General features: G+C 39.4%; 1 protein-coding gene across 6 annotated transcripts in view; it reads right to left on the reverse strand.

The window, feature by feature from the left end:
• The window catches only part of DMD (dystrophin), a 2,686,579-nt gene that overhangs the window by 146,889 nt on the left and 2,515,182 nt on the right, over positions 1 to 24,508 (reverse strand). For 5 of the 6 annotated variants that reach the window (XM_049766734.1, XM_049766732.1, XM_049766735.1 and 2 more), the window contains exons 1-2: positions 19,447 to 19,552; positions 12,876 to 12,937 (exon numbers count right to left, since the gene is read on the reverse strand). In XM_049766734.1, coding sequence (XP_049622691.1) covers positions 12,876 to 12,937; positions 19,447 to 19,466 — 82 coding nt within the window. In that variant the 5' untranslated portion in view covers positions 19,467 to 19,552. Of the gene's footprint in view, positions 1 to 12,875; positions 12,938 to 19,446; positions 19,553 to 24,508 lie in introns of those variants that run through there. The other variant, XM_049766737.1, reaches the window with a different exon arrangement.

Consider the following 24,508-nt stretch of genomic DNA (forward strand, 5'->3'; position numbering starts at 1 on the left):
GAATTTAATCTTCCTTAGTCACAAACTATTTCTGATAAACAGAAAATTAATTCTGTGAAAGTGAGCTCTCCAATTGATATGGCTCAAGGGAAGAACACATGCCTAGCATTTTGAGGTACTGAGTTTGATCCCTGAACCACCCCTCCCCCAGTTCATTTCTGAGCACTGAACAGTCACTTCTGGTAGTATACAGCTGTTGCTCCTGGCAGCACTTAACGAGACTAAAACCAGGGACCTCCCCCCTTCCTAAGCACATAGTCCAGTATTTTGAGCTATCTCCTAGACCTCATATTTGAAATATTTTTTCTTTTTTAAAAATATTTCAAGAGCTCCTAAAATGAACATATATGTAAAAGTAAAACAATTTTAAAATGTTCTACTTTTAATAAGTCTTATTTGCCCTAACTATTTTGTTTTGGTGAACCACACCTAGCAGTGTTCAGGAACTACTCCCAGCTCTATTTGGGGATAGCCTCAGCAATGCTCAAGGAACCACTCAGTACCAGGGATCAAAGCCAGGCCTGCAGTATTCAAAGCATGTGCTCAGTCCATTGAACTATTTCTTCTGTTCTTCTTGTTATTCCATTGTCCTAAAGCTTAACATTCACAACACTTGGCACATTCTTTTATGTTTATTGAGTCAAGTAGTGAATAAATGAGGCTATAGCACATCAAATTGTGTTCAGTGTTTCTCTTTTGTGTTATTTAAATTCCAGATCCATAGTGTCACATTTTTCCAAGGTCTCATCTTACCTCCTTGAGTATCAATTAGCTATTCCTTCTGGGACAAAATTCATTTCAGAATAATAGTTCATCTGGTTTTGCTAAGCTAATAAATTTCCAATAAAATATACAACTTAACTGTTGTTCCCTACATATTTATTATTATGAGGCTTTTTGAAAAGAACTCCACTTTTCCAGTGAGTTCCATCTTACCAGTTTAATAATATGCCTTAGGAAAACACCATCTATATCTTTTCATCTTCTTGAGTGGTACTTGTCTCTTCCCCAGTAAATACACTCTCTTTTACTGTGTTGCATTAAAATGAATATTTATTTATTCAGAGCTTCTGACACACCAAGTACTGGTGACAAAGATGAGGAAAACAATCCCTGCTTTAATTAATTAGTTTTCCTTGAAAGACTTGAGCACAGGCATCCAGTTTTGTTTTTGTTTGGTTTGGTTTTCGTTTTTTGTTTGTTTGTTTGGGCCACACCCAGTGATGCTCAGGGGTTACTTCTGGCTCTGCTCTCAGAAATTGCTCCTGGCTTGAGGAACCATATGAAATGCGGGAAATCAAACTGTGGTCCATCCTATGTCAGCTGCATGCAAAGTAAGTGCCCTGGCACTGCGCCACTGCTCTGGCCCCAAACAGATATTCGTAGACAACACAGTATTAAAATCAAAGTCATTGTTACTTGGTGTTTGGGACTTCTGTGCAGATAACTTTATTGCTACCTCTTCTTTGTTTTTAGGAAGTTTGCTTTGAACCCGTTCCATACCTCATTTAAATTACTTTAGACTCTAAGTCCTAAGAATGCCTTTGTGTTTATATATTGGCATAAACAGTTGCTACCTCAGCACCCATGAGGTCTCTAGGACTTGTTTTTGGTCTCTGATCCTTTCTCTGACCTTTCTCTGCTCTGCTCTATATTATAGAGAATCATAACATCCTGGTTCCTGACAAACAAGTGTGGCCAATGGGAATCACTAATAGAAGACTAGAGGTCAGAAGAGAGGGCCAGGCTAAGCATGACTTGTTCTCTGCCTTTAGCAAAAGTTAAGGCAGATTTGTGCCTCCTTTTGGACTCTATCAGTCTCTCAATTGACCACTGCTTCTAGCTCCAGCCAATGGCACTGACTTCTAAAGTTCTTCTGAAATCACCTCTCAACAACCCTAGGAAGAGCAAAGGATCTTTTTAGCCCACTTGGTTCCTTAGCTCTTCAATCATTAGGTAACCAATTTCCTGCACTAAATTTCCTCTATCTAAATCAATTAGAATTGTTATTTCCTGACTGGACCCTTGTTGATTCATTGTTTAAGCAAAAAAAAATCTTAGCAACTGAATTTCTAACATGTTGTGTAAAACTTCTGTTGGGCTCATCCACCCCTCCTTCTATACCCATTCCCTTATCCCTTCCCCTACTATAACCATCGCCCTCACTGCTTAGGCATGGGCTGTAACTGGCAATTTCCTGAGCAGTCACTTATTTTATAGGCTTCCTGCTTTCCTTTAGCTTATAAATTTTAAAGGATATTTTGCTGTCATTTTTTATGCAATTCCTATTTGATTCTGTATTTTACTTAAACTTTTAAGATCTTAAAGACAAAGAAAAAGAGAAAGTTACATACTATAATGTATACTGCTTTCTATTAAAAATATATGGTGCTGGTGCTGGAGCAGTAGTACAGCAGCCGACCAAGGTTTGATTCCCAGCACCCCCATATGGTCCCCTAAGCCTGCCAGAAGTGATTCCTAAGTGTAGATCCAGTAGTAAGACTGAGCACCATTGGGTGTGGTCCACAAAGCAAAATTATTAAAAATCTAAAATATATTGTGCTAGAGAATGCAGGCAGTAAGTGGTACCAGTTTGAACCCTATAACCACATATGCCCCGACAAAGCACCACCAGAGATCAATCCTAAGTACAGATCCAGGAATAGCTCCTAAGCACAGACAAACATAGCCTGTGTATATAACAAAAGTTACATAGATATTTGGAATTAAAATGAGGGTAAAAAAAAAAACACTAGAAATTTTCTCATCATTTTCATTTAAAATTTAATTATGTTTTGGCACTGGGGTTGTGATCTCACTTGTGCAATGTTCTGTGTTTGATACCCAGCACCAAAAAATAATGCAAAAGCAAATATAAAATTAAGTGCCTACTTTATCGCAGGATAAATTGTGATTAGGTAAAACTTAATATCTTAGTTAAGACTCAAACTACTTTAGAAAAATTAAGTGTCTCCTTGAAGGCATAAAGTTGGGCATAAATTCATGAGATAAACTTCAGTTTCTCAACGCAGAAAATCAACAGATTTTAAATAAGGCACGCAGGATGATGATAGTAACACTAATAATAATAGTCCTTCATTATCATCCTTAATAGCGAATATAGTTCCTTGGCAAATTATTATGTCACATATCTTGTAATTTTGCATATATTACCTCAAATTCCCACCATATTCACAAAGAACAGAACATGATAACAGCTTAATAGAATAGCAGCCAGTGCTTCAAAATTGTTATTGCCTTTGCTTTTGGCCATGGAAAACTGATAGCAGAATCTGATTTCAAACCCGCATCTCACCAGTCTCAAAGGCAATGAAATACTTTGCTGCTGCTACATCATAATAGCCTGAGTTCAAAGCGACAATAGTAAAGTCCCATAGAATTGGTTGCCCACTGAATTCAGTACACAGTATAAAAAGAAAATACACTGCATTTTATATTCTGTATGAAATCAAATCTGCATTTGAAAATGATCACCTGTCATATCTTACAGTTAACTGTATGAGGAACAAAGGCATTAAGTGACCTTGCCACTTAAGACCTGGCCCTTTCCTGCAAGAAAATGATTGCAGTGTTTTGGCCTCCAAATTAAATGCTGAGGACTGTGAAATGGGAAAGTAAATGTCCACCTGTCTAGAATGTGATTCAATAGGCAAAATATAAAATCCCATTAATACTATTTTTCAAGTGTTTTTGTTTGGTTTCGATTGAGTACTGCTCAGGGCTACTTGATTTGAGTTTACATTTATATTTTCAAATTTTAGTGCTCTACAACAGTACATGACTCCTTCCAAGAATAGAGTATGCTGTACCATTTTTCAGAGTCTCTTAACATTCCATGATATCACAATGTGTAATCAATGGATTCATCTCACCCAACATGCTGTACACTCAACGTGTGCATTTCAGCTAGAAACCAGGCAATGTTACTAAACTCATGTTGTGAGATGCATATGGATCAGCTTCAGTAGGACCGCTGAAGTCTATGGTATCCACTATGTTAAAATAGAGCATTGCGGGCCCGGAGACATAGCACAGTGGCGTTTGCCTTGCAAGCAGCCGATCCAGGACCAAAGGTGGTTGGTTCGAATCCCAGTGTCCCATATGGTCCCTCATGCCTGTCAGGAGCTATTTCTGAGCAGACAGCCAGGAATAACCCCTGAGCACTGCCGGGTGTGGCCCAAAAACCAAAAAAAAAAATAGAGCATTGCCCTTAACCATTCTGGGAAGCACGGCTTTAAACCTCACATAGTTCCTTTACAGGACAAAAAAGCAAAATATATAATGAATCACTTTCTTACCAAAATTCATACTTGATGAGAATATGTGAATATGTACTATGTATGTGCACATGCACACACATACATGTGCATTTGTTCCAGTTATATAAACTTTGATTTATAAGAGGCACAGAGTTCCCTGGAGTTATGCAAGGGATCAAGACCGTGGAATGGCAAATCCTGAAATCTTTTCACAGGATACCAATTCATAAATGATATAATGATTCATCCACTATGTCATGAGAGCCTTTCAGAATATTTTTAGGCCATTTTATTACTACCATGGAGGGTACGGACTTTAAAAACTCACTATCTATTTTATGTGTTCTGACTGCTCTGAATCTCTTTCAGCAAAATTGCAGCTCCCAAGAGACATACAGAGGTAATCAGACTTGTGTGCTTAAAAAAGAAATATTGAAAATGTCTGAATAAGAGCAGACAAGTTTTTAGATGCCTTTCCTTCGTGTGCAAAAAATCATCTTCTGCAGACCCAGCTACATCAAATTGTACACATCCAGCACTTTTCTCACAGCTGCAGGTGTAACCTTAATGCTCCTCTTATTTAGACCAAGTAAACTACAATTTGGCAGCTTTTTCAAAACGTAAACCAGCCAGTCTGAGAAAGACTCCTTTTGAGGTTCCTTCTGAAATAAGCTTTGGAAGATGCAATTCAGAAATATCTAGTCATTTATGTTCTTCGATTAGAAGTTTTAAATCAAATTACTTGAACAAGAAAAACTGTTCCATGAAAATGCCATAAATACTGATCTGAAAATGACATTTTTATTTTGCAAATGGGGAAAATCAATTGATTCTGCCTCAAGTTAAAAGAGTAGAATACTTTTTTTGCTTTGATAAGCAGGCTCATATAAGTAAAGGAAGAACATTTCTAAGTGCCTTAATGTCTTACATCTTCTATTTTGCAAATCTGTGTAAATCTCCTATGCTAACTTTGTCAGCTAGGGAATAAAGAATGTCATTTGAGATTCCAGAGCTTAATTATGCTGATAAAGCAGTTTTATAAATCATGCTGGGGGAAAACGAATATTCCTTTGAGAACAGGAAACAAGAAGCCATAAATGTACGTTCTGGAACTGGTTCCTTATCTTCCACCGTATGTCAGAATGCGTAAGTCAAATCAAGTCCTGCTCTAGCCCAAACTGAAAGCAGGCAAGAGTTGGCCTATCCACTGATAATGAAACATTATTTTCTAAGTCAAAACCAGGAAGCAATGTCAGGACAAAATATCTGAACGTGACATTAATTAAAGAAAATTCAGGTCAAATGCCAGTTATCTACCTCTTAAATAGCTGTGTAAGATTTAAATAGTGGGATCTCTAAAAACTGCATACTCTAAAGCACTACATAAACACAAGTGCAATAATTATCAATGTGATAATTTTGTATTTCTTGTCTTTTAGGCTTGTGGTAATGAAAAGAAATGGGAAGGGGATCGAGTTGGACATAGTATTCACAAGACCAAGCATTATTTGAACCAGGAGTTAAATCAAACATGCTAAGAGGTGGAAGACCAGTTCTCAAACTAGTAAGAGAAACATCAAAGATCAAAGAAGAGTTCAAGGCCAACACTACACCCAAACTGGACTCTGAATTCAGCTCAAGGCATTGTGATAGGTCAAAGCAGAAAGGTTGAGGTTTGAACATTCAGGTATGGTTAAGAAACTAGGGACAGGAGAAGAAAAGGAACACATTAAATAGTGAATAACTTAGTTGCAAACAGCTTCATTTGCAAAATATGCTGAGAAAAGCATTAGGGCAAACTCCTAATGCAAAAGGAATTCACAGCCATTCAGAATCACATAGTTCCTAATAGAGGGCATCCTCAGGAGGGAATACTTAATGAAATGGAGAAAGCCAATGGAAAGAGATGGAGAGGCAGTTTAGTTCCTTCCCTTTCTCTTTGGCACACTGAAGAAAGAAGTGTAGCACTTCTATGGCAGGATTCCTAACTGTAATTTGGCAGCTGCTTTTACCTATTAATAATAATATTCTTATATCTTGAAGAGCTCTTAGCCTCAAGAGTGAATATTATCTAAATGCGCTTTCATGGAGCTGATGAAGCACTCCCCTCCCTACCCCTGCCTCAAACCTTCCGAGTGGTGGGGAAGGTGCAGCTGGTGGTCCATGTAGGGCCTGGGAAATCCTGAGATATGGTCTGCGTCCATACCAGGTCAGACACTTGTGCTTCTTGTCAGCTGTTGGTCCAAAAATGATGTTGGAAATATCCAAATGGCCCTTGGCAGAACAAAGGTTCCCCATGCCTGCATGAGTCCCAAATATCAAGACCTCATTCTAAAATTCTTCAACTATTCTCAGGCAAAAGACACGAGGTGTGGGGCCATGTATGATAAGTGTCCTTCAACTGCCAAGGCATTTAAAATCACTGTTCCCAATAATTCCTCAAATATTTCTGAGTATGTTTCAAAGAAGATTTTTACCTCACATAAAAATATAGGGATTTGGATGCCAAACCTGGATAACAGGTAAAAAAGAGAAGCTAGAAACGTCTGAAGGTAGCAAGGACAGGTAAAGGGAGTCAGTGCTCTGTGAGGAAAACTGAGTGCTCTAGGGTTCTCAGGATATAAAAAGCAATGTGGATTATTAGTACTTTCTGCTCATATGGCAAAGAGGTTGTAGGGAAATGTTTGAAATAACATCAGCTAATCTTGTGATGATTAATTTTCTTGATGTTAGTGTTGCTGTGTGGCCCCTATTACAGTGTCTACTACGGATATCACTGCAGAAAGGAACCATGTAAGGAAACATATATCTTTACTTGTTTCTTTTGGGGTCACATCTGATATTATTTGGGAAGCCCTAGAATGCTGGGGATAAAATCTGGGTTTCCCAAATACAAAGCATGTGCTCATCTCATTGAGCTATTTCTGACCCCACAGAAAGATTCTATTACCTGGGAAATAGTTCAGCAGAAGATCCTTGCTTTGCACGTTTAGGGCCCTGGGTATGATACCTTCTACCACAATCAATCAATACCATAGAAACTACTTGTTCCTTCTCCTTCCAATTCCCAATAATTGAAATTTTAATTAAAAATTGGTCTTTTGGGGGCTGGAGTGATAGCACAGCAGTAGGGCATTTGCCTTGCACACGGCCAACCCTGGACAGATTCTGGTTTGATTCACGGCATCCTATATGGTCCCCACAGCCTTCCAGGAGCAATTTCTGAGTTCAGAGCCAGGAGTAACCCCTGAGCATCGCTGGGTATGACCCAAAAACAAAAATTAAAAATCGTCTTTATGTACTAATAATCAATAACTCCCCAATTACGAAGATTAAAAATACTCTTAAAAGTATTTTTAAGCAATGCGTATAGGTGGGTATGTAGGCTGTGAAAGGGGTATTTAAATGTTTAAAATTTCAGTGATGAACTTAAGAATCTAGGAATAAATTGTGAGGAAAGGACAGGCTCTTAATCATATAGCGGTGCTTCCATAAATCAATACTTTATTAGTATTTCAAAATAAATTCCAGAGCACATTACTACCTAACATCTACTGATTTTGCAAATGACTTGAAGAGATAAATTTTAAATCACCAAGAACAACAATCTTTGTATTTTGCATTTGTTAAAACATTCATAGAAACCTGGTTTACCTCATGAATTGAGAATATGGTTGTAAGAATTCATGAAAAATATGCCTTCTCAGAGAAAAATGGATCTCTGAGGGGAAATATCATAGTGCCTCCCCCTTCACTAACAGTTTACCTCATTCTACCTGTAAGACATGGATAGAGGCAGGATCTTCTTGTTTATTTTCCTAGAATGAACATTCAAAATCTAGGGATGATTAATTCTTTAGAAATCTATTTGTGTTTGCAGAGTCAGCCGAAAGGCACTTGAAAAATCATAATCACAGTAAGTTTGGGAAACAACGTGCCCCACTCTGAGCCTAAGATAAGAGAAAAACAAAATTCTTGCAGACATTTTCGTCCAATAGCTTCATTTTAAAGATAAGGAAACCAAGACCCACATAAAAATAGTTATGTAGTTCCTAGGGATATGGCTCATGGGCCAGAAGCCTCGGGAGAAGCCTTGGGTCAGACCTCTGGCACCATACATACAGACTGACAAGGAAATAGTGGGAGGGGAATGGTTTGTGACCCATCTGATTGTGCTTAAGGGCTTACCCTGGCCTAAGATCATCCCCAGAAGTGCCAGGGACTCAGGAGGGCCGGTTCTCCAGACTGCAAAACATGCACTCAACCCTTTGAGCTCTCTTGTTGGTCCTGAACATTTGCTTATAATGTTTTTAACTTTCCTCGTTACAATGAGGGTAGTATTTTTCAGGAAAATTACTGAAAGGAAAAAGTTATTAAGGCATTGCTACTGATTTCTGCTGAAAACAAGAGCATGATTTTTCCAAATGTTGTGTAAAAACAATTCTGAAAATCTTCTGATACTAAAATTCCTGAAGACTGTCAGGTCATCATTGTAAACACTGAAATGATTTCTTCACTAGGCCTTGTTTTGTGCTTATGTGGAAGCATAACTAGTGGTTCTTTTTCCTCAAAATTTAGCAGTTTTTGAGGAGGTCAAAAAACTGAAGATAGAGGCCAGGCACAAATATATTTAAAAATCTGATGAAGGCACAAGCTTTGTTTTGTCAGTTTTGTCAGTGTCAAGAATAATGTGAAATGAATTGTTTTTTAATCACAAGATAATTTTACTACTAAAGTTTAATTCTGCTTTGTGTGAGCACTTAAGACTAAAATGTATGAAGTGATTTCTGTGTGTTTTGATTTACCCAACAAAGTCTCTAGACTCAAAGCACTTTAACATAAATACTGTATGTGCACATTTAAGTTTGATTTGGACATTAGGGGTGTGTACGTTTAGCTATTATTTCTGTAGGTTCTTATTGGTTGATGAATGAAGTAATGGGGTTGAAGAATGAGGTTAGGGGATCAGAGACATAGTACAGAAGGCAAGGTTCATGCCTTATATGCAGATGACCCCAGTTCAAGCCTTAGAAATACATATGATCCTTCAGCAGCATCTCAATTCTCTCCGGAGGAGTTAAAAAAAAAGTCCCTGAGCACTGTCAGAAGTGGTCCTAAACTTCAAAGTAAATTTTAAAATAAATAAATAACATTGTCAATGATATATATTTTTAAATGGACAAGAATTCTTTGAAGAATAAAAGTTTGTGCTAAATATCTAATTATACACAATACCAAGGTCTCTATAGAAAATCAAAGGGAGGATGTGAAAATTTTACTCAGAATTTCATCAACTAGAGAGCTCTAATATTAACATGGCACATAATATCCAAGCCTTACATCAATTAACAATCAAGTTCACTATGTCATTTCTTTCAAAAAAATGTTTTTGGCTTTGAAGCACCATGGTTTTCTGACCATGGAAACAGAAAGAGGGTCACTGAAGGGACCTAGATAGGCAAACAAATGAACCTAAGAGAATATTTCTTTTGTAAAAAAAATTAAATATGATAATTATTCTTTCTAGTTAGCTTATGCTTATATCTTTACTTTAAATTACTTTAGGGAATAAGAATGGCAGTAATGGTACTTAATTTTGTAAGTTATCACATTGGAATGTAGATATAGAATAAATTATATCAATCATTCTATGTGCGCCTGGCAATGGTAAAAGAGAATTTCTGCTGTCTAGGAACCCACCAGGCTATTTCTAGAAGCACAATGGTTTATTCCAGAAATATCATCAAGCAACTGTCTATCCCAGGAAAGGCTATCAATTCACATCTATTTGTAGCAGATGCACACTAACCTATTTGGGCATATTTTACAAAATTCAGACAAATCAATGAAAGACAATACAAGACAAATAGTAACGTGGTGCCATATGGTTGTGAACCCCAATAAATGGTTTTCTGTACCTGACTTCGTAGCCCTGTGAAATATGTATCCATCATACCACCCATCATATATGATGATTTTTGCATGTTTCACATACAGGGCATATAATAGACTTTCAATCAATAAGCATTCCAATGAATCACAATTTGAATAAAGTAGCTCAAATAATCATAACCAATACAGAAAATATCCACTCCGAAAGCTGAAAACCATAGTTGAACATCTAATTCACTTCCAAGATGTTTCATTCTAGGAGCGTAAGGAATAGACTCAGAAAGGGGTTAGAATTGAACACATAATTATGATGGTTGCATTTTATTACATCTTAATAGTCTCAAATAAGTTGATTGCCTGAAAGAAAAGGTGTGCTATGGAGTTGAAGATAAAGTACTGTGAGTAAGGTGTTCGCCTTACATGTAGCCAACCCAGGTCCAATCCCAAGCACCACCAGGAGTAATTCCTGGGTGAAGAGTCAGAAGTAACCCCCGAGCACTGCCTGGGTGTGGCCCAAATTTAAAAAAAAAAAGAAAAGAAAATGTTTGTTATGAAATAGCTCTAAATTCCTCCACAATTGTAAAACTCCATTATCTTGCAAAAGTCAGGTGATTTGCCCAAGGTCACACACCACTGTGTCAGTCTTGAATTTACCATTACATTCAGACTCATGAAAAAAACCTAAGAAATAGGATGACAAAATGTGTATTTCATTCCTATTGAAGATGCAAATATCTATTCATTGATAGTTCATAATTAGCTTTTCATCAACTGTGTTTGTGATTTCTCATTAAAGAGTAATTATAAGCAAGCCAGCAGAGAATACATGCAATGAAATGGAAATATGGCCATGCTTCATTACCATAAGGTGGAAAAAGTGGCTGATAGAATGCTCCAACTTTGGTGATAATGTATGCAAAAAAATACGAAGCTAACTACTAGATTATTAAATATCAGTTAACTCTAAAAGATTATATCCTTTAATCAATGAATTGGTTCATTTTCATCCATTATTTTTATCAACATTTTAACCTTCCAAAATGAACAAGCACTAATTCTAATATTTCTTGTAAGTGAAAGTAAATTTTTTCTAACCAGAGTTAAAAATATTTCTAACCAGGATACTGTGATCCTGGTAGAAAAGGTTATAAAGAGACTGAGTTTGTGTAACTGAAATTTATGATCAGGAAGCCCATGGACTAATTTAGATTAGCTCTTTATTGATGTATTTTTCAATTCTATAGGAAAATTTCAAGTGCTAAGAGTACTGGGCTAGGACACTCAGCACAGCCACTGCCCACTGCAGATAAAGTCCTTCACGCTCACCTTTGCCAAAAGATAACCATGCTAAGTCTCCACCTTTGGTCTAAACAATGCAGCATTGAAAGCCAGAGACATTCTGAAGGAGCTGAAGATGTCGCACTGGAATATGAGCTGACTCTGATTTTCTTTAAGCTTTTAAAGGTAGTTGTGTCCATGTGTAGGACACACTTAAACACTCATAGCTATGAAATAAAATACGATTTGAAATGTACTTGGTATCTCTGGATAGTAGAATTGTACATGACTTCCTGTTCATAAAAATGATTCTATTTTCTGTTTTGTAGAAGAAATTGCTAACATTTCTAATTAGAAAAGTTTAAGAAAACTGTTCTGTGGGGAAATATCTCCTTAAGCACAATCCTTATGTCTCCTTTACTGCGATTCATTATCCCGAGGGAACCTATGAGTAAAAGGTAATAGCCACACACACCCTCTATACATATATGTACACAGAATTTATACAAAAGTACCCTGATTTCCATGGGCTCTGTCACATAATTTTTACATCCAAAGTTTGTAAACATTTACTCTTAAAAGTGCTAGAATTTTTTCATTGTGAAAAAGCTATAACTAACTTAAAAATAACAAAAACAAATTATAATATAGATTACATTTCAGATTCTACCCCAAGAGATACAAAAGGGTATAGAGTAGACTTGTCAAATATTAAAAAGATAGGCGTGTCTCCTGATTTGAAGGCTAAATATCTATTATCAAAATGCCCTGGCTACAAAGGAAGCATAAAACTGCCAGATTCACACAAACACAAAAGCAGCCATAACAGGAAAATCATTTAAATGTTCACAATGATTATCTGACAGGCATAGGAATTATGAGCACTGGAGAGACTTAGAAAATTCCTTTACATAAAATTCATGCATTGGCAAAAATAATCTTGGTCTTGGTTTCATGAGGAATAAATCAATAAGAGCAATTTGAAAAAGTTTTCTTTCCTGATGGGAGAAAATGTTGTCAATTGTAAGTAATTTTTTCTCCTTTTAGGACATCAGAGAAACCTACTTATAGGCCTTCCCAGTTTATACTGAATCTTCAGGGATTATTTAAACATTAGAACATATATATTTGGTTTTTGGGTCACACCCGGCAGCGCTCAGGGGTTACTTCTAGCTCTATGCTCAGAAATGGCTCCTGGCAGGCTCGGGGGACCATATAGGATGCTGGGATTCGAATCACTGTCCTTCTGCATGCAAGGCAAATGCCTTACCTCCATGCTATCTCTCCGGCCTAGAACATATATTTTAAGTCAGAGAGCAGCCAATCATCAGTTTTTGAATTAACCTTTTGAGCCACCTAGTGATATATTTAGGCAACAGGTATACTACCAACTAGTTTATCCCCAGTCTTCTGCCAAGTCCTTACCTAAAGACTGGTAGAGCTCTGTCATTTTAGGATGGTCCCAGCAAGTTGTTTGGGTCTCATGGCTGAAACATAAAAACAAAAGGAGAAACTTTAAAATTGGTTATAGATAAAAAAAAAAGTAAAGCACAGTTTTCTTTAAAATCATTCAGCATCCTAAGGCCTTTTGTCACACAGGGAAGAATATTTATCTTAGAAGCAGAGAGGACCCTACCTTGGCTTCTCAAGGGAAAAGCAATCCAAATACTATTTGGTGACCATAATGGGTTGAATTTTTGGGCACCCACAAGTTGACTGTGTTTCTGTTACAAGAAAATGACCTTGCTCAAGCCATCAATAACTGACAATTGGATTTTTTTCACCTGTCTAATAGAGAACATTCAGAAAGAACATTGACAATTGCCAGAGAGATCCAATACAAAAATCACCTCACTTCAGGCCAGAGCGATAATCTAGCAGGTAGGGTTCTTGTCTTGCACATGGCTGACCCGGCTACAATTCCTGGCACCATATAAGGTCCCTCAAGTCCACCAGAAGTGATCCATGATCTCAGAGGCAGGAATAAGCCTTGCACCCACAAATTGGAATCCAAATCAACAACAATAACAACAACAACATTAACTCACTTCTCATTTGCTTTTATTGCCCTTGAGATTTTCCATTTCTTTTTTCCACCTACCCGGATTACAGATCCATAGTACCTGTATTTAATTTCAGTGTAAAATGCCAATGTCTGGATTCTCCTTACCCTCTTGGCAGGGGTAGGTCTTTTTTAACCCGGTGCTCTCTAAACCACTACACCTTTCTCCCTTTCCTCCACTTCCTATATTTACTTAGGCCTGAATGCAACATTCAAATTTAGTCCATTTCTCCGAGTTTAACTAAGTGCAGTTGCAGACTATCAGCTCCTGCCACAAAAAGAACAAAACACCTTTGTTCCATGTTCAATGACATGAATAAGCCCTGGAGAGATAAGTACATACACTTTTCCTTACTTTGGCCCTTCTACATAAATCATTATAACATCATATTTCCAGTTTGGGGGGTTATGAGACAGGTTTTGAGACAGCCAATTGGAGCCTCAAAACCCACTTCAGTGCCTTAAGGGAGGAGGAACAGCTTAACTTTGCTCACTTCAAGGACACCAGACATCTGATCTAGCTAGAAAGGAGTTTGGGGAGGCATCCATGTCCAGGATCTCAGCAGAGGTGGATTTGGGTTCTATGCCCGACTACCTGTGAAAGCCGGTGTCAGTCTGCTCACCCAGAAAGTGCTGCAGAATCAACTGATAGAGGCAAATGATCTGCATGTTCAGGTGTTCAATACCTGAACATTTCTCTTTTTCTGGTCCCTCAAATCACTGCTCAAGGTAAGTATGCCCTTTATTATTAGTTGACTAATAGTGAAACGGATCCACTTGTGTCATTCAATCTAGCCTAAGACTATTGGTAGAGAGCAAAAGCCACTTGACTGGCATTACTTCAGCACAAAGGAAGGAAGGGAGGGAGGGAGGGAAGAAGGGAAGGAAGAAGGGAGGGAAGGAGGGAGGGAAGGAGAGAGGGAGGGAGTGAGGGAGGGAAGGAGGGAGGGAAGGAGGGAAGGCAGGAAGGAAGGAAGGAAGGGAGGGAGGGAGGGAGGGAAAGAAAAGAAAGAAAGAAAGAAAGAAAGAAAGAAAGAAAGAAAGAAAGAAAGAAAGAAAGAAAGAAAGAAAGAAAGAAAGAAAGAAAGAAAGAAAGAAAGAAAGAAAGAAAGAAAGAAAGAAAGAAAACCCAGGGAGGGAGGGAGGGAAAGAAAAGAAAGGAAGGAAGGAAGGAAGGAAGGAAGGAAAGAAAGAAAGAAAGAAAGAAAGAAAGAAAGAAAGAAAGAAAGAAAGAAAGAAAGAAAGAAAGAAAGAAAGAAAGAAAGAAAGAAAGAAAGAAAACCCAGGGTTGGAGGCATAGCACAGTGGGGAGGTTACTGGCTTTTCACATAGTCTACCCATGCTCAACACTCCACATGTCTCCCAAGCCCTGCCAAAGTGATCCCTGAGAACAGAGTGAGGAGTAAGCCCTGTGTACCACTGGGTGTGCAGCACCCCCAGCCCCAGACCTGATAACATTTCCCCAGCACCATCAGAAGTGATTCCTGAGCACAGTAAGCCCCAAGTATCTGGGCACAGCTGGGTGTGGTGGGAAGAAAAAACACCAACTCCCAAATAAACTAAAAAATAAGGAGAAATACTTATTGTGGTTTGACAAACATAGAGCTTCAAAGACAGCCCTTCTGATATTTACCATTCAGGGACTGAACAGTGCAAGGTATTCAAATAAATGTATAAGATGAAAATGTTCACTTAGAAGGGCTGCTTGTGTCTTCTGTAGACTCACATTTCTGATTTTAGTTTTCTGCAGAGACAGATCACATTTGACGCATCCACCAGGGGCTTATTGGTCTAGGGAATATAGCAGAGTTCAGACACCCAAGTCTTAACAAGCAAGAAGAACGGAAGACACAGTTGAAGCTTCAAGGGCTTTTAGGAAATCCCATGACCAAGCTGGATTCTGATGTGGAAGAAGGGGTGGGCGGGACTGGTACTTTATATGCACAGCACAAGGAGGCTGCAGCTTGCAGCTTCATGGAAAAAGTGTTGCTTGTTCTCGGGTGTTTTTTAGCTTGCAAAGTGATTGTGTACTGATTCCATACACAAGTGCCAAGCAAGGAAACATTTCCTTAGACTGAGCTCACCATGTATTTAGGCTCCATCCTCTGCAAAAGACCATCCATGAGTGAGCTTCAGGGAAGGAAGAAGAGGGAGAACGGCTGTGTGTGTACTGTGCATAGACTCTCATCATGCACACTACACAATAATAATGTCCCCTGGTCCAGGACATGTGGGAAGAATATTGTGTCTTTAATAGATGAGGAGAAAGCCTTCTGTTTTGGTGGACAAACCTGACCAGAGGCAATCAGAGAGAACCACCCAGGAAAAGTCTTCAGCTACAAAAGACTTCAAACAGGGGAACATGGACAGGAAATGAGCTCCTGCCAAACACAATTCCTAAAAGGAAGAGAAATTTACATGCAATTGACAGGAGAACAGCACAGTGAGTGAATGGGAGTTTCAAGTACTAACTTCGATCAAAATCATAAATTACTTAAACTGAAAATCAAAACAACAAAATCACTTCAATGTCCTCACACTGCTAACATACCTAGGTTCTAACTTCTTAATGGACTTATTCCAGTCTATTAAAAATTGTGAAAAGGGTATGAGCAATTATTTTTAAATCCATAAATCTTTATCTAGACTGACACCTTCTTTAGAGAAGAAATTCAAAAAGTTGTTTATGTTCCTAGAAACTAGTCATTTCAAGGTCCTCATCCTCACTGTGATGCTTGGGAGCATGAATAATCTATATTAAGGAACTCAAATAGATCCCCAAAGTCAATCTTCTTGTACCTTTGTCCCCTCCAACACGCAAACCTTTCTTTTTAGGCCATTCAAAGTAACTAGAAAGACATTTATATTTCACCTTTGCAGTCTTAGTTTCACTTCACTGAAAGAGGTGAGCACAAGTGGAAAGGAGAAAAGAATAAAGGGTGTGACTGACGTTCAGAAGTAGAAAAATAATCTTTTAATCACTGAATGTTAAAAATTGTAGGCAGTGTAGCTGGCATGACTTCATTTGGGGGTAATGGTGCCATGAAGCAAACACTCCCTGCAGAAGGGTGGCACTTTTCAATCTGGGTATTTTCTGATTTTATTATTTGAAAAAAAAAACCTTAGTGGGGTTGATTTAACCTCTATTTGAGATAAAAATGCTTATGAGTAGGTTGAAACAGTAAACACAAATCTGGATAACCCCTATCTATATCTACCTTACGGAACAAACCAATTTTATCTGTGATCAATATAGTTTTTTCAGCTGTATATCTTATTCTGTGCCTCTCTTTAAAGCCAGTAGAAAATTCTCAATCGCACCATGAAAAGCAGCTCAGGTTTGCTTGAAATATGCAGAAAATACAGAAAAAAATCTATGCTGGAGATACAGTGGTGGGGAGGTGGGTGGTACTGCTTTGGATAATTGTCTCTTTTTTTACATTTCATTTCTTCACATCGGAAGTATGTTCTCATCTACCGTAGCCAACCAGAAGGAGAGTGTTGTCGGTTCATACTTCAATGGGTATGTCTTTGTTCAGTTTTCCTGAGAACAATGATATTCATCAGAGATCAAAATTCTGATGTATATTAACTCAGAGACTACTTTTAGATATAATCCATACAGTGCTCTTTAAAAATCTTTGAAATATTTGGGCCCGGCTGATTCCAAAGCTTGGCATATCAAATATGCCTTTCTGAACTGCCTTCAAACTCTAATTTCCTCTCTTTCTTTTTCTCTCTCTTTCTCACACACACATACATGTAAAAGCTACAGTAATACCTTTTCCAGCTTTGAGGCCATGCAAGAAATTTGATGCAAATTCAAATTAAAAAACCACTGGCTGTGACAAAAAGAACCAAGGTACACCTACTTGTCAATAATAAGAAATTAAGGCATCACCCTACTGAGCACAGGGCTGACCTAATTTCCTACCGTACAATTTAAATTTTCTCTCACCTTCTTTAGTTTCAAGTAGTGTGCAAGGTTATAATAACAACCCTAGAGCTGTTCCTGCTGTCAGTGCTGGAATAATCCAACTTATTGGAATTGCTTTTTTAGTTTCTTAAAAACAAACATTAAACACTTATAAAAAGTAACAAATTTTATTGCTCTTGCCTAGGGAAATGGCAGTTGCCTAATTAAAATGAGATTTCTTCTACCACCACTGTTATTTGGTATTGAAAATATTCCAAATAGTTGCCTTGAAAAAATGCCATTCCACTACTTCCCAGGGAGGCAACAATCGCTATGCCATAATACGAAAAGGAGGCATTCCCTTGCTAGCTGCAGAAGATTCACATTTGGTTTCATATATATTTTGGAGTCAGATAATAGCACACACACACACACACACACACACACACACACACACACACACATTTGCCTTTACTGTGGGGCTCAGGCTCTTCCTACAGTGAACCTTGGCATGTACATGCTGAATGTTGAACTTGGCTTGTAGGACTGGAAGACTGGCAAGGTGGGAATGGGAAAATAGATTTTAAAGTTTCTGCTACTGTGGGGAAGGGGCTTGAAAGTGACTTGGACCAATACAAGCAGCAAAATTCCTATCTCTCGCCCCGATTTCTTGCCCCCTGGTACAGTTAACATGTTTTCTATTTGGATCAGGCCAGGGCAAAGATGATTGCCTCTGTGACTGTTCCAGCTGTTACAAGTCCTCAGTTCTGTTTGCTTTTCAGGGCTTAACTCCCACCCACCCTCAAGTTTGGCCAAAGCAATTTCACTTCAGGGTCGTGTCCAATCCAAGATCAAACAATGATGACTGAAAGCAATTCCACAGTGATCAAGGGTCAGAAACCTTTCATATAACCACAGTTTCATTTGCTCCTCTCCTCTCTGGGAGCAACTGGATCCTCCAAAGACGGGATTTGGCACAAGGAAATGCAATTTGGGGTTAAAGAGAAAGGGTGACAGAGATGACAAGCAGAAAGCAGCAGAGAGAGACCAAGAGCATCCTGGCTCAGGAAAAAAATATAGATTCAGATTTGTCATTTCAATTAAGAAAGGGTTTTCTTAGAGGAAAGCTTCCCTCAAACACCTAAATAAACCCCTGGCATTCAAAACTCAAACTTTACTTCAGATTTAAACTGACAGAAACTGTGTCCACTGCCACGATCGGATCGGGCATGAGAAACTTTGTTTAAAGACACCTGGAGAAAGAAACACAAGAGAGAAGGAAACCTAGGATCTACATTCAACCCCAGAGGGCAAAAAAAAATAATAATCTTGGATCTCTATGTCAAATTCTCCACTGCTGGGCTTTATTTAATGGCTTTTTTCTTTCCACCGAAATTTCTGCAAGTTTGGAGGGGAGGGGGGGCATGGTAAGAATACAGTGCAGCCAGGGCATGTCAGCTGGAATCCTCCTCGGAAGAAATCAGGCAGAAAGTTGACCTTTTGGCACTTGAAGTGCAAAGGAAGGTAGAGTCCGCCACGCGCCCCTTCCTTCCACCCTTCCACCCTTCCTTGAGGTCGAGCAAGGATTTCGGAACAGCTTGCATTGCTCACATCCCAACAGACAGCCCGGAAAGGAGCAAAAAGAAAAAAGAAAAAAAGCTCCCGCGGACGTCCCCGCGTGGGGAACGCACTGTCCCCCTGGGTAAGACAGGAAATCAGTTTTTCTTTCGGAATCCGTCCCAAAGCCGGGGGTGGGGGTGGGCAGGGGTGCCCCTAGAGCTGAAAGCCCGGGGATCTGGAGAAGGGAAGGGGTGAGGATGGGGAGGGTGGGGGCGCACCTGCAGCAATGCTGCGCGAACCCCAACGGGGGCGAGATTCTTCGGTTGCTCCGCTGCTGCCCGGCGCCCCGGGTCCAGCCACTAGGGCCATCCAAGTTTTGGCCGCCTGGCTTGATCCCCAGCTCGCGCCACAAGTGCAAGGGTGGTGGGGATCCTAGGGGGCCCCCCCGAGTCACTTACCCTTTAAGCTGTTCCCTCATGGCTGCAAGGGCTTGGAGGGCTCGGGAAGGAGCGAGCGGAGGAGTGAGTTTCCCAGAAGCTCCGGGCTCCCCGAAAGTGAAGCGCCGCCGCCGCCCAGGCTCGCAGCCGAAAGCACTGCGGAGGAGCCGGCGCGGGCTGGCGGGAGGGCTGGGAGGGCTGGGGGGGGGCGCTGCGGGCAGACGGGGCGGGGCCGGGCTGGCTCCGCCCCCACCTAGGGACCTGGGAAGCCGGACGCCTAGAGAGAGACCAGGCAGTTGGGGCTTTGAAAATGCAAAGGAAAAGAAAGGAAAGGAAAGGGGGGGGGGAAGGGGAGAGGATTTAAGGTAGCCCGAGAAACCTGCAACAAGCCCCACACCGGCCTGCTGCCCCCCCCCCTTGAAAACCTCTAGCAAGACTACTTGTTGCCTAAATAAATGACCTAGGTGCAAATGACCTCATCTCAGATAATTAAGTGCGTGGGCTCAGAGTTTTCTTTTTAAAGAATGAAAGGGGGGGAAAAAAAGCAAGCATTCTCTCCCCCCCCTCATCATTTCCCTCTGCTGAAGATTGAAGTGTTCGAGCAGTAAGGACATGAAATTCAGGTTAGGCTCATCCCCAGCTAAAAAGACTTCATGAGATGTATTTGTGTATTAGTGATAGGCCAATATTTTCCAAGCGTGGCGCTTGGAATTAGCAGTATCAGCCCCGCATCTGAAAGTCTCAGAAATGAAAACTCCAGGGCCCTTCAATGAGACTTGGTGAATTAGAAACTGAGTCTTGCTGAAGTTTTCCAGCCCTAGTATCGACTTTTCAAAATAAAGCCCAAAACAGCGCTAGCAAGGGATGGCATCGTTTTGTCTTTTAGTATTCTCGTAGAGAAACCTGAAAAGAATTTCCCAGTCCAAGGAACATGTTAGTAGAACAGTTACAAGACCTGGACAATTTAAAGCTTTCTACCCTTCAAGTTGGCAATATGACGATAGAGATTAACTGTAAAAATGTTTACGAGCCTAGAAATATTCTGACCAGAAGTAAGTCTTCGTCAGCACAAGATTTTTTCTACAACTTGCACATAATATCTTCGATCAGTCTCCCAAGAATACCTTATAATCTTATAATAGAGTCCCTTAATGGTTGCATGGCCCATTTTGATCCGTTTATTTTATTGGCCTGCTTTTCTTTATATTTTTCTCATTCCTCTCTCTCTCTCTCTCTCTCTCTCTCTCTCTCTCTCTCTCTCTCTCTCTCTCTCTCTCTCTTTCTCTCTCTCTCTCTCAGTCATTCCACTACACTTTACAATTTAAAGTTTATTCCTCCTTTTCTTTTTTAAATAATTTTATGGGCCCAGAGAGATAGCACAGCGGTGTTTGCCTTGCAAGCAGCCGATCCAGGACCAAAGGTGCTTAGTTCGAATCCCAGTGTCCCATATGGTCCCCCGTGCCTGCCAGGAGCTATTTCTGAGCAGACAGCCAGGAGTAACCCCTGAGCACCGCCGGGTGTGGCCCAAAAACTAATAATAATAATAATAATAATAATAATAATAATAATAATAATAATAATTTTTGTAATCAATAATCTTACCCAAGAATGCTCCAGATTTAACATTCCATGAGCCTTGTTCCCCATTCTTTAGCAAGGCAAATGAGTCCAAAAGAAAAAAAAAGGAAGACAGCACCAAATTCCTTCATTCCCATTGACAAACAAAATAAAACGGTAAATGGTAAATGTTATCACTAAAGACATGTGCATCTAGGTGTGACTGAGATGGTTATTTTAAAGCTAATATGGCACCACTGTTGGTCTTTTGCCTCATGGAGATGTGAGTGCTGCCCTTTAGCAATTTAAGGCAGTGAATTGTGGAAGCAGCTGCTATTAAGGCCTGGGGTGGTGGGGCATATTAGGATTTGATTTGGGTGATTTAGCCAGAGAATCCAGGTACTTCTCTTTGGAGGGCAAGAATTAGAGTTCTCAAAGAGGGAGGCATGAGCTTTACAATTAATTTGTGAATGTAGCACATTGCTGAAATATTGTTTATATTTACTGCAACAAAAAGTAAAGAACCAACTTCATGACAAATTCATTTGGAAAACATTAAAAATAAATCAACTAAAGGTTTTGTTGGACCGGTGTGGTACAATGTGTCATTCTTTTTCTTTCTTACTTTTTGACTGCTTTTTTTCTATTATTTTTTTAATTACCTGCCCAAGATTTGGGTTTTCTGAGACATTTTTGCTGAAGATCAATGCTCAAACCTATTTTCTTAGTGACCAACTCAATAACTACTAGGAACGATTTCATAAAAAATAAAAAAGGATTCAAACAAGAAGTCACTAGTCAGATTTTTTTTCTTAAATTTGACAGATGGCAATCCTCAAAAATACATCTTTAAGTTCTTTTTTAGACTGGAGTTATAGGCACTTGAAGACTTGTTCCCAAAACTTGATGTTATTTTAGAAATTAAATACTGAAAGTATCATTAAGAAATGACATGGGTATCAAAGAGACTGTTTTGCTATTTCACTTAGATTATGAATTTTGCTTATTAAGGAAAGACATGTAGAAAAGAGCATAAATGATATATTATTTATATTTAAATTATATAGTGATGCCATGTATTATAACATTAAATGTATATTATATTATTATATATGCTATGAATTACTTATGCTTATAAGCTATCACTATTATTACTGTTCTGATGTTAAACAGATGGTAATACAGGGTTCTGCTACTAAGAAAAGACTATGCCTAAAACCCTGATTCCAGAACCTACCAAAAACTACTTGACCCCACACCATAGCTACAATTTGTAGTGTGAAGGATTGGAAACATGGAAGTCCATGGTCTTACAGTCACTCTGTTATGCTGCCGCAGAGAAACAGTAATTCTTTTAGTGTGGGGGAAGGAGGTATGTGTGTCTATACATGTTCATAAGTGATCTCAATGCTGGCTGGGAGGAGAAAGCATTTGCTAAAAATATGATTAAGGAAGAAATGCAATGGAATACAGTCCAATAAAGAACTCAGTACAAATGGTCATACATTGCACTCTAATCTTTGAGCCACTAAAGATTTTAGGCCTGAAAAATGAAGACCTTTTCCCTTCAGACTTATACCACTCTACTCCAGGCCCTAGAATGTTGAGCCTCTGTGCATGGCATCAGTTAGTTTCCCTTTGCCAATGAGAGACAATGATGAAAAGCCTATAGCAGAAGAATTAAAGGGCAGGATGATAGTGCTATGAGGGAATTTATTACATAAGTTCTCTCCTCTGGCTTTGGGTCTGGCAGTGGCTGAGTTTCTTTACTCACAGAGACAAGTCTAATTGATCAGTCATTTCCTAAGCAATTATATACTCTGGTTGTCCCCAAACACTTTACCCTCTTAGCACCTAGCTCTTTCTCCTACCTTGCCAATAATTTTGTAACTAGCCTTTTCATGAAACTCTCTTCAAGTGTCACTTTTGAACACAATATGTGTTTTCTCCAAGACTGTGATCTACCTAGTCATAGTCACCCTCTATGACAGTTGGTTGGATGGCCAGAGGGGACTCCTGATAGAAGAGAAATGTCTTTTAGCAACTACTGGAGCTAAAAAAAGGAAACTAGTTTCATTCATCCTCTATAGATAATGGACCCACAAAGGAGCTGGGTCTAGCATACTGGGAATTAAAGAGAAATTGGCCATTATAAATGGTGTCAACAGGGTATAATGGTAAAGAAAGAGAACATAACTAGCTTATTCATTCTAAGAGCTTTGATGGTTTGCTTGGTCTTAGAGAAAGAAGAAATGTCAAGAAATACATTTGAGAGATAAATTACCTGAGAAGGACCATGTATGGTTGTGTGATATCTAGAGCTAGACTCTATACTGAAAGGTATCAAGAGTTTAAACATGAGTTCAAGGATGTTAAATATGAGTGTGGATTTGTCCAATTTGTCTTTCAGAAAAAAATCACTTAGGGCCAAAGAGGAAGTATGGTGAGTAAGGCATTTGTCATGCATGTGGTAGACCCTTTCTTTATCCTCAACACTATATAAGGGCCCCTGAGCTTTTCCAGAAAGATTCCTGATCACAGGAGTAAGGAGCCAGGAGAAAAACCCAAGTATAGCTCGATGTGGTGCCCCAAAAGAAAGCCTTGCCAAGAAAATGAAGGAAAGAAAAAAAAATCCCTCAGACAATGATGAGGAACTGGATCAGAGAGATCTGGAATTCAAAGACCAGAGACGCGGTAACTACAATCTGATCAAAGTATAAACAATGGCAATGACAGACCCAGTGAAGGTGATAGGAGTCTGGACTGATTTGATACAGTAGGGAAGGAAAAGGATGGCAAAGTCTATGGTCCTCTAGCTCAGAGTTATTCCATCTTTCTTTCAACTATGGCCCCAACCCATAGTTGTCTCCTTCTTATGACCTCCTACCCTACCAGTTTTCCCAGTCTTATGCCATGTCCACCCATTGACTCAGTTTGTATGCCTCCACCTTCAATATCCCAGTGGTCCACATGGGAAGCTGATATAGCCCTTGATGAGAATCTACTCTAGCTTGGGCATTCACTGGAGTCATCTAGGGAAAGCTACAACTGCAGCTGCATGGCTAGCAGTCACCTCCAACATCTGATTTAAGCAGTCTTAGACCTAGAATTTTTTTTGGTTTTTGGGCCACACCCGGCAGTGCTCAGGGTTTAGTCCTGGCTGTCTGCTCAGAAATAGCTCCTGGCAGGCATGGGGGACCATATGGGACACCGGGATTCAAACCAACCACCTTTGGTCCTGGATCGGCTGCTTGCAAGGGAAACACCACTGTGCTATCTCTCCGGGCCCAGACCTAGAATTTTAAAGTCTCTCCAAGCTATTAGAACATGCGACAAAGTTTGAGGAGGAGATCTGTGTTCTAAGGGGTCTCTACAGAAGGAAAGAAAAATATTCACCCAGGCAGTCTTTCCAGGGTGAGGTGGCAGGTTTAGGAAGAAGATAGTTAGGGAGAGATGACTTCAGCCTTGAACATGAAGACATTGGGGGTGGCATTGAGACCTATTAGGAAAGGGAACCAGAGACTGG

Source organism: Suncus etruscus, chromosome X, assembly GCF_024139225.1.
Source record: "Suncus etruscus isolate mSunEtr1 chromosome X, mSunEtr1.pri.cur, whole genome shotgun sequence".
NCBI classification, from domain to species: Eukaryota; Metazoa; Chordata; class Mammalia; order Eulipotyphla; family Soricidae; genus Suncus; species Suncus etruscus.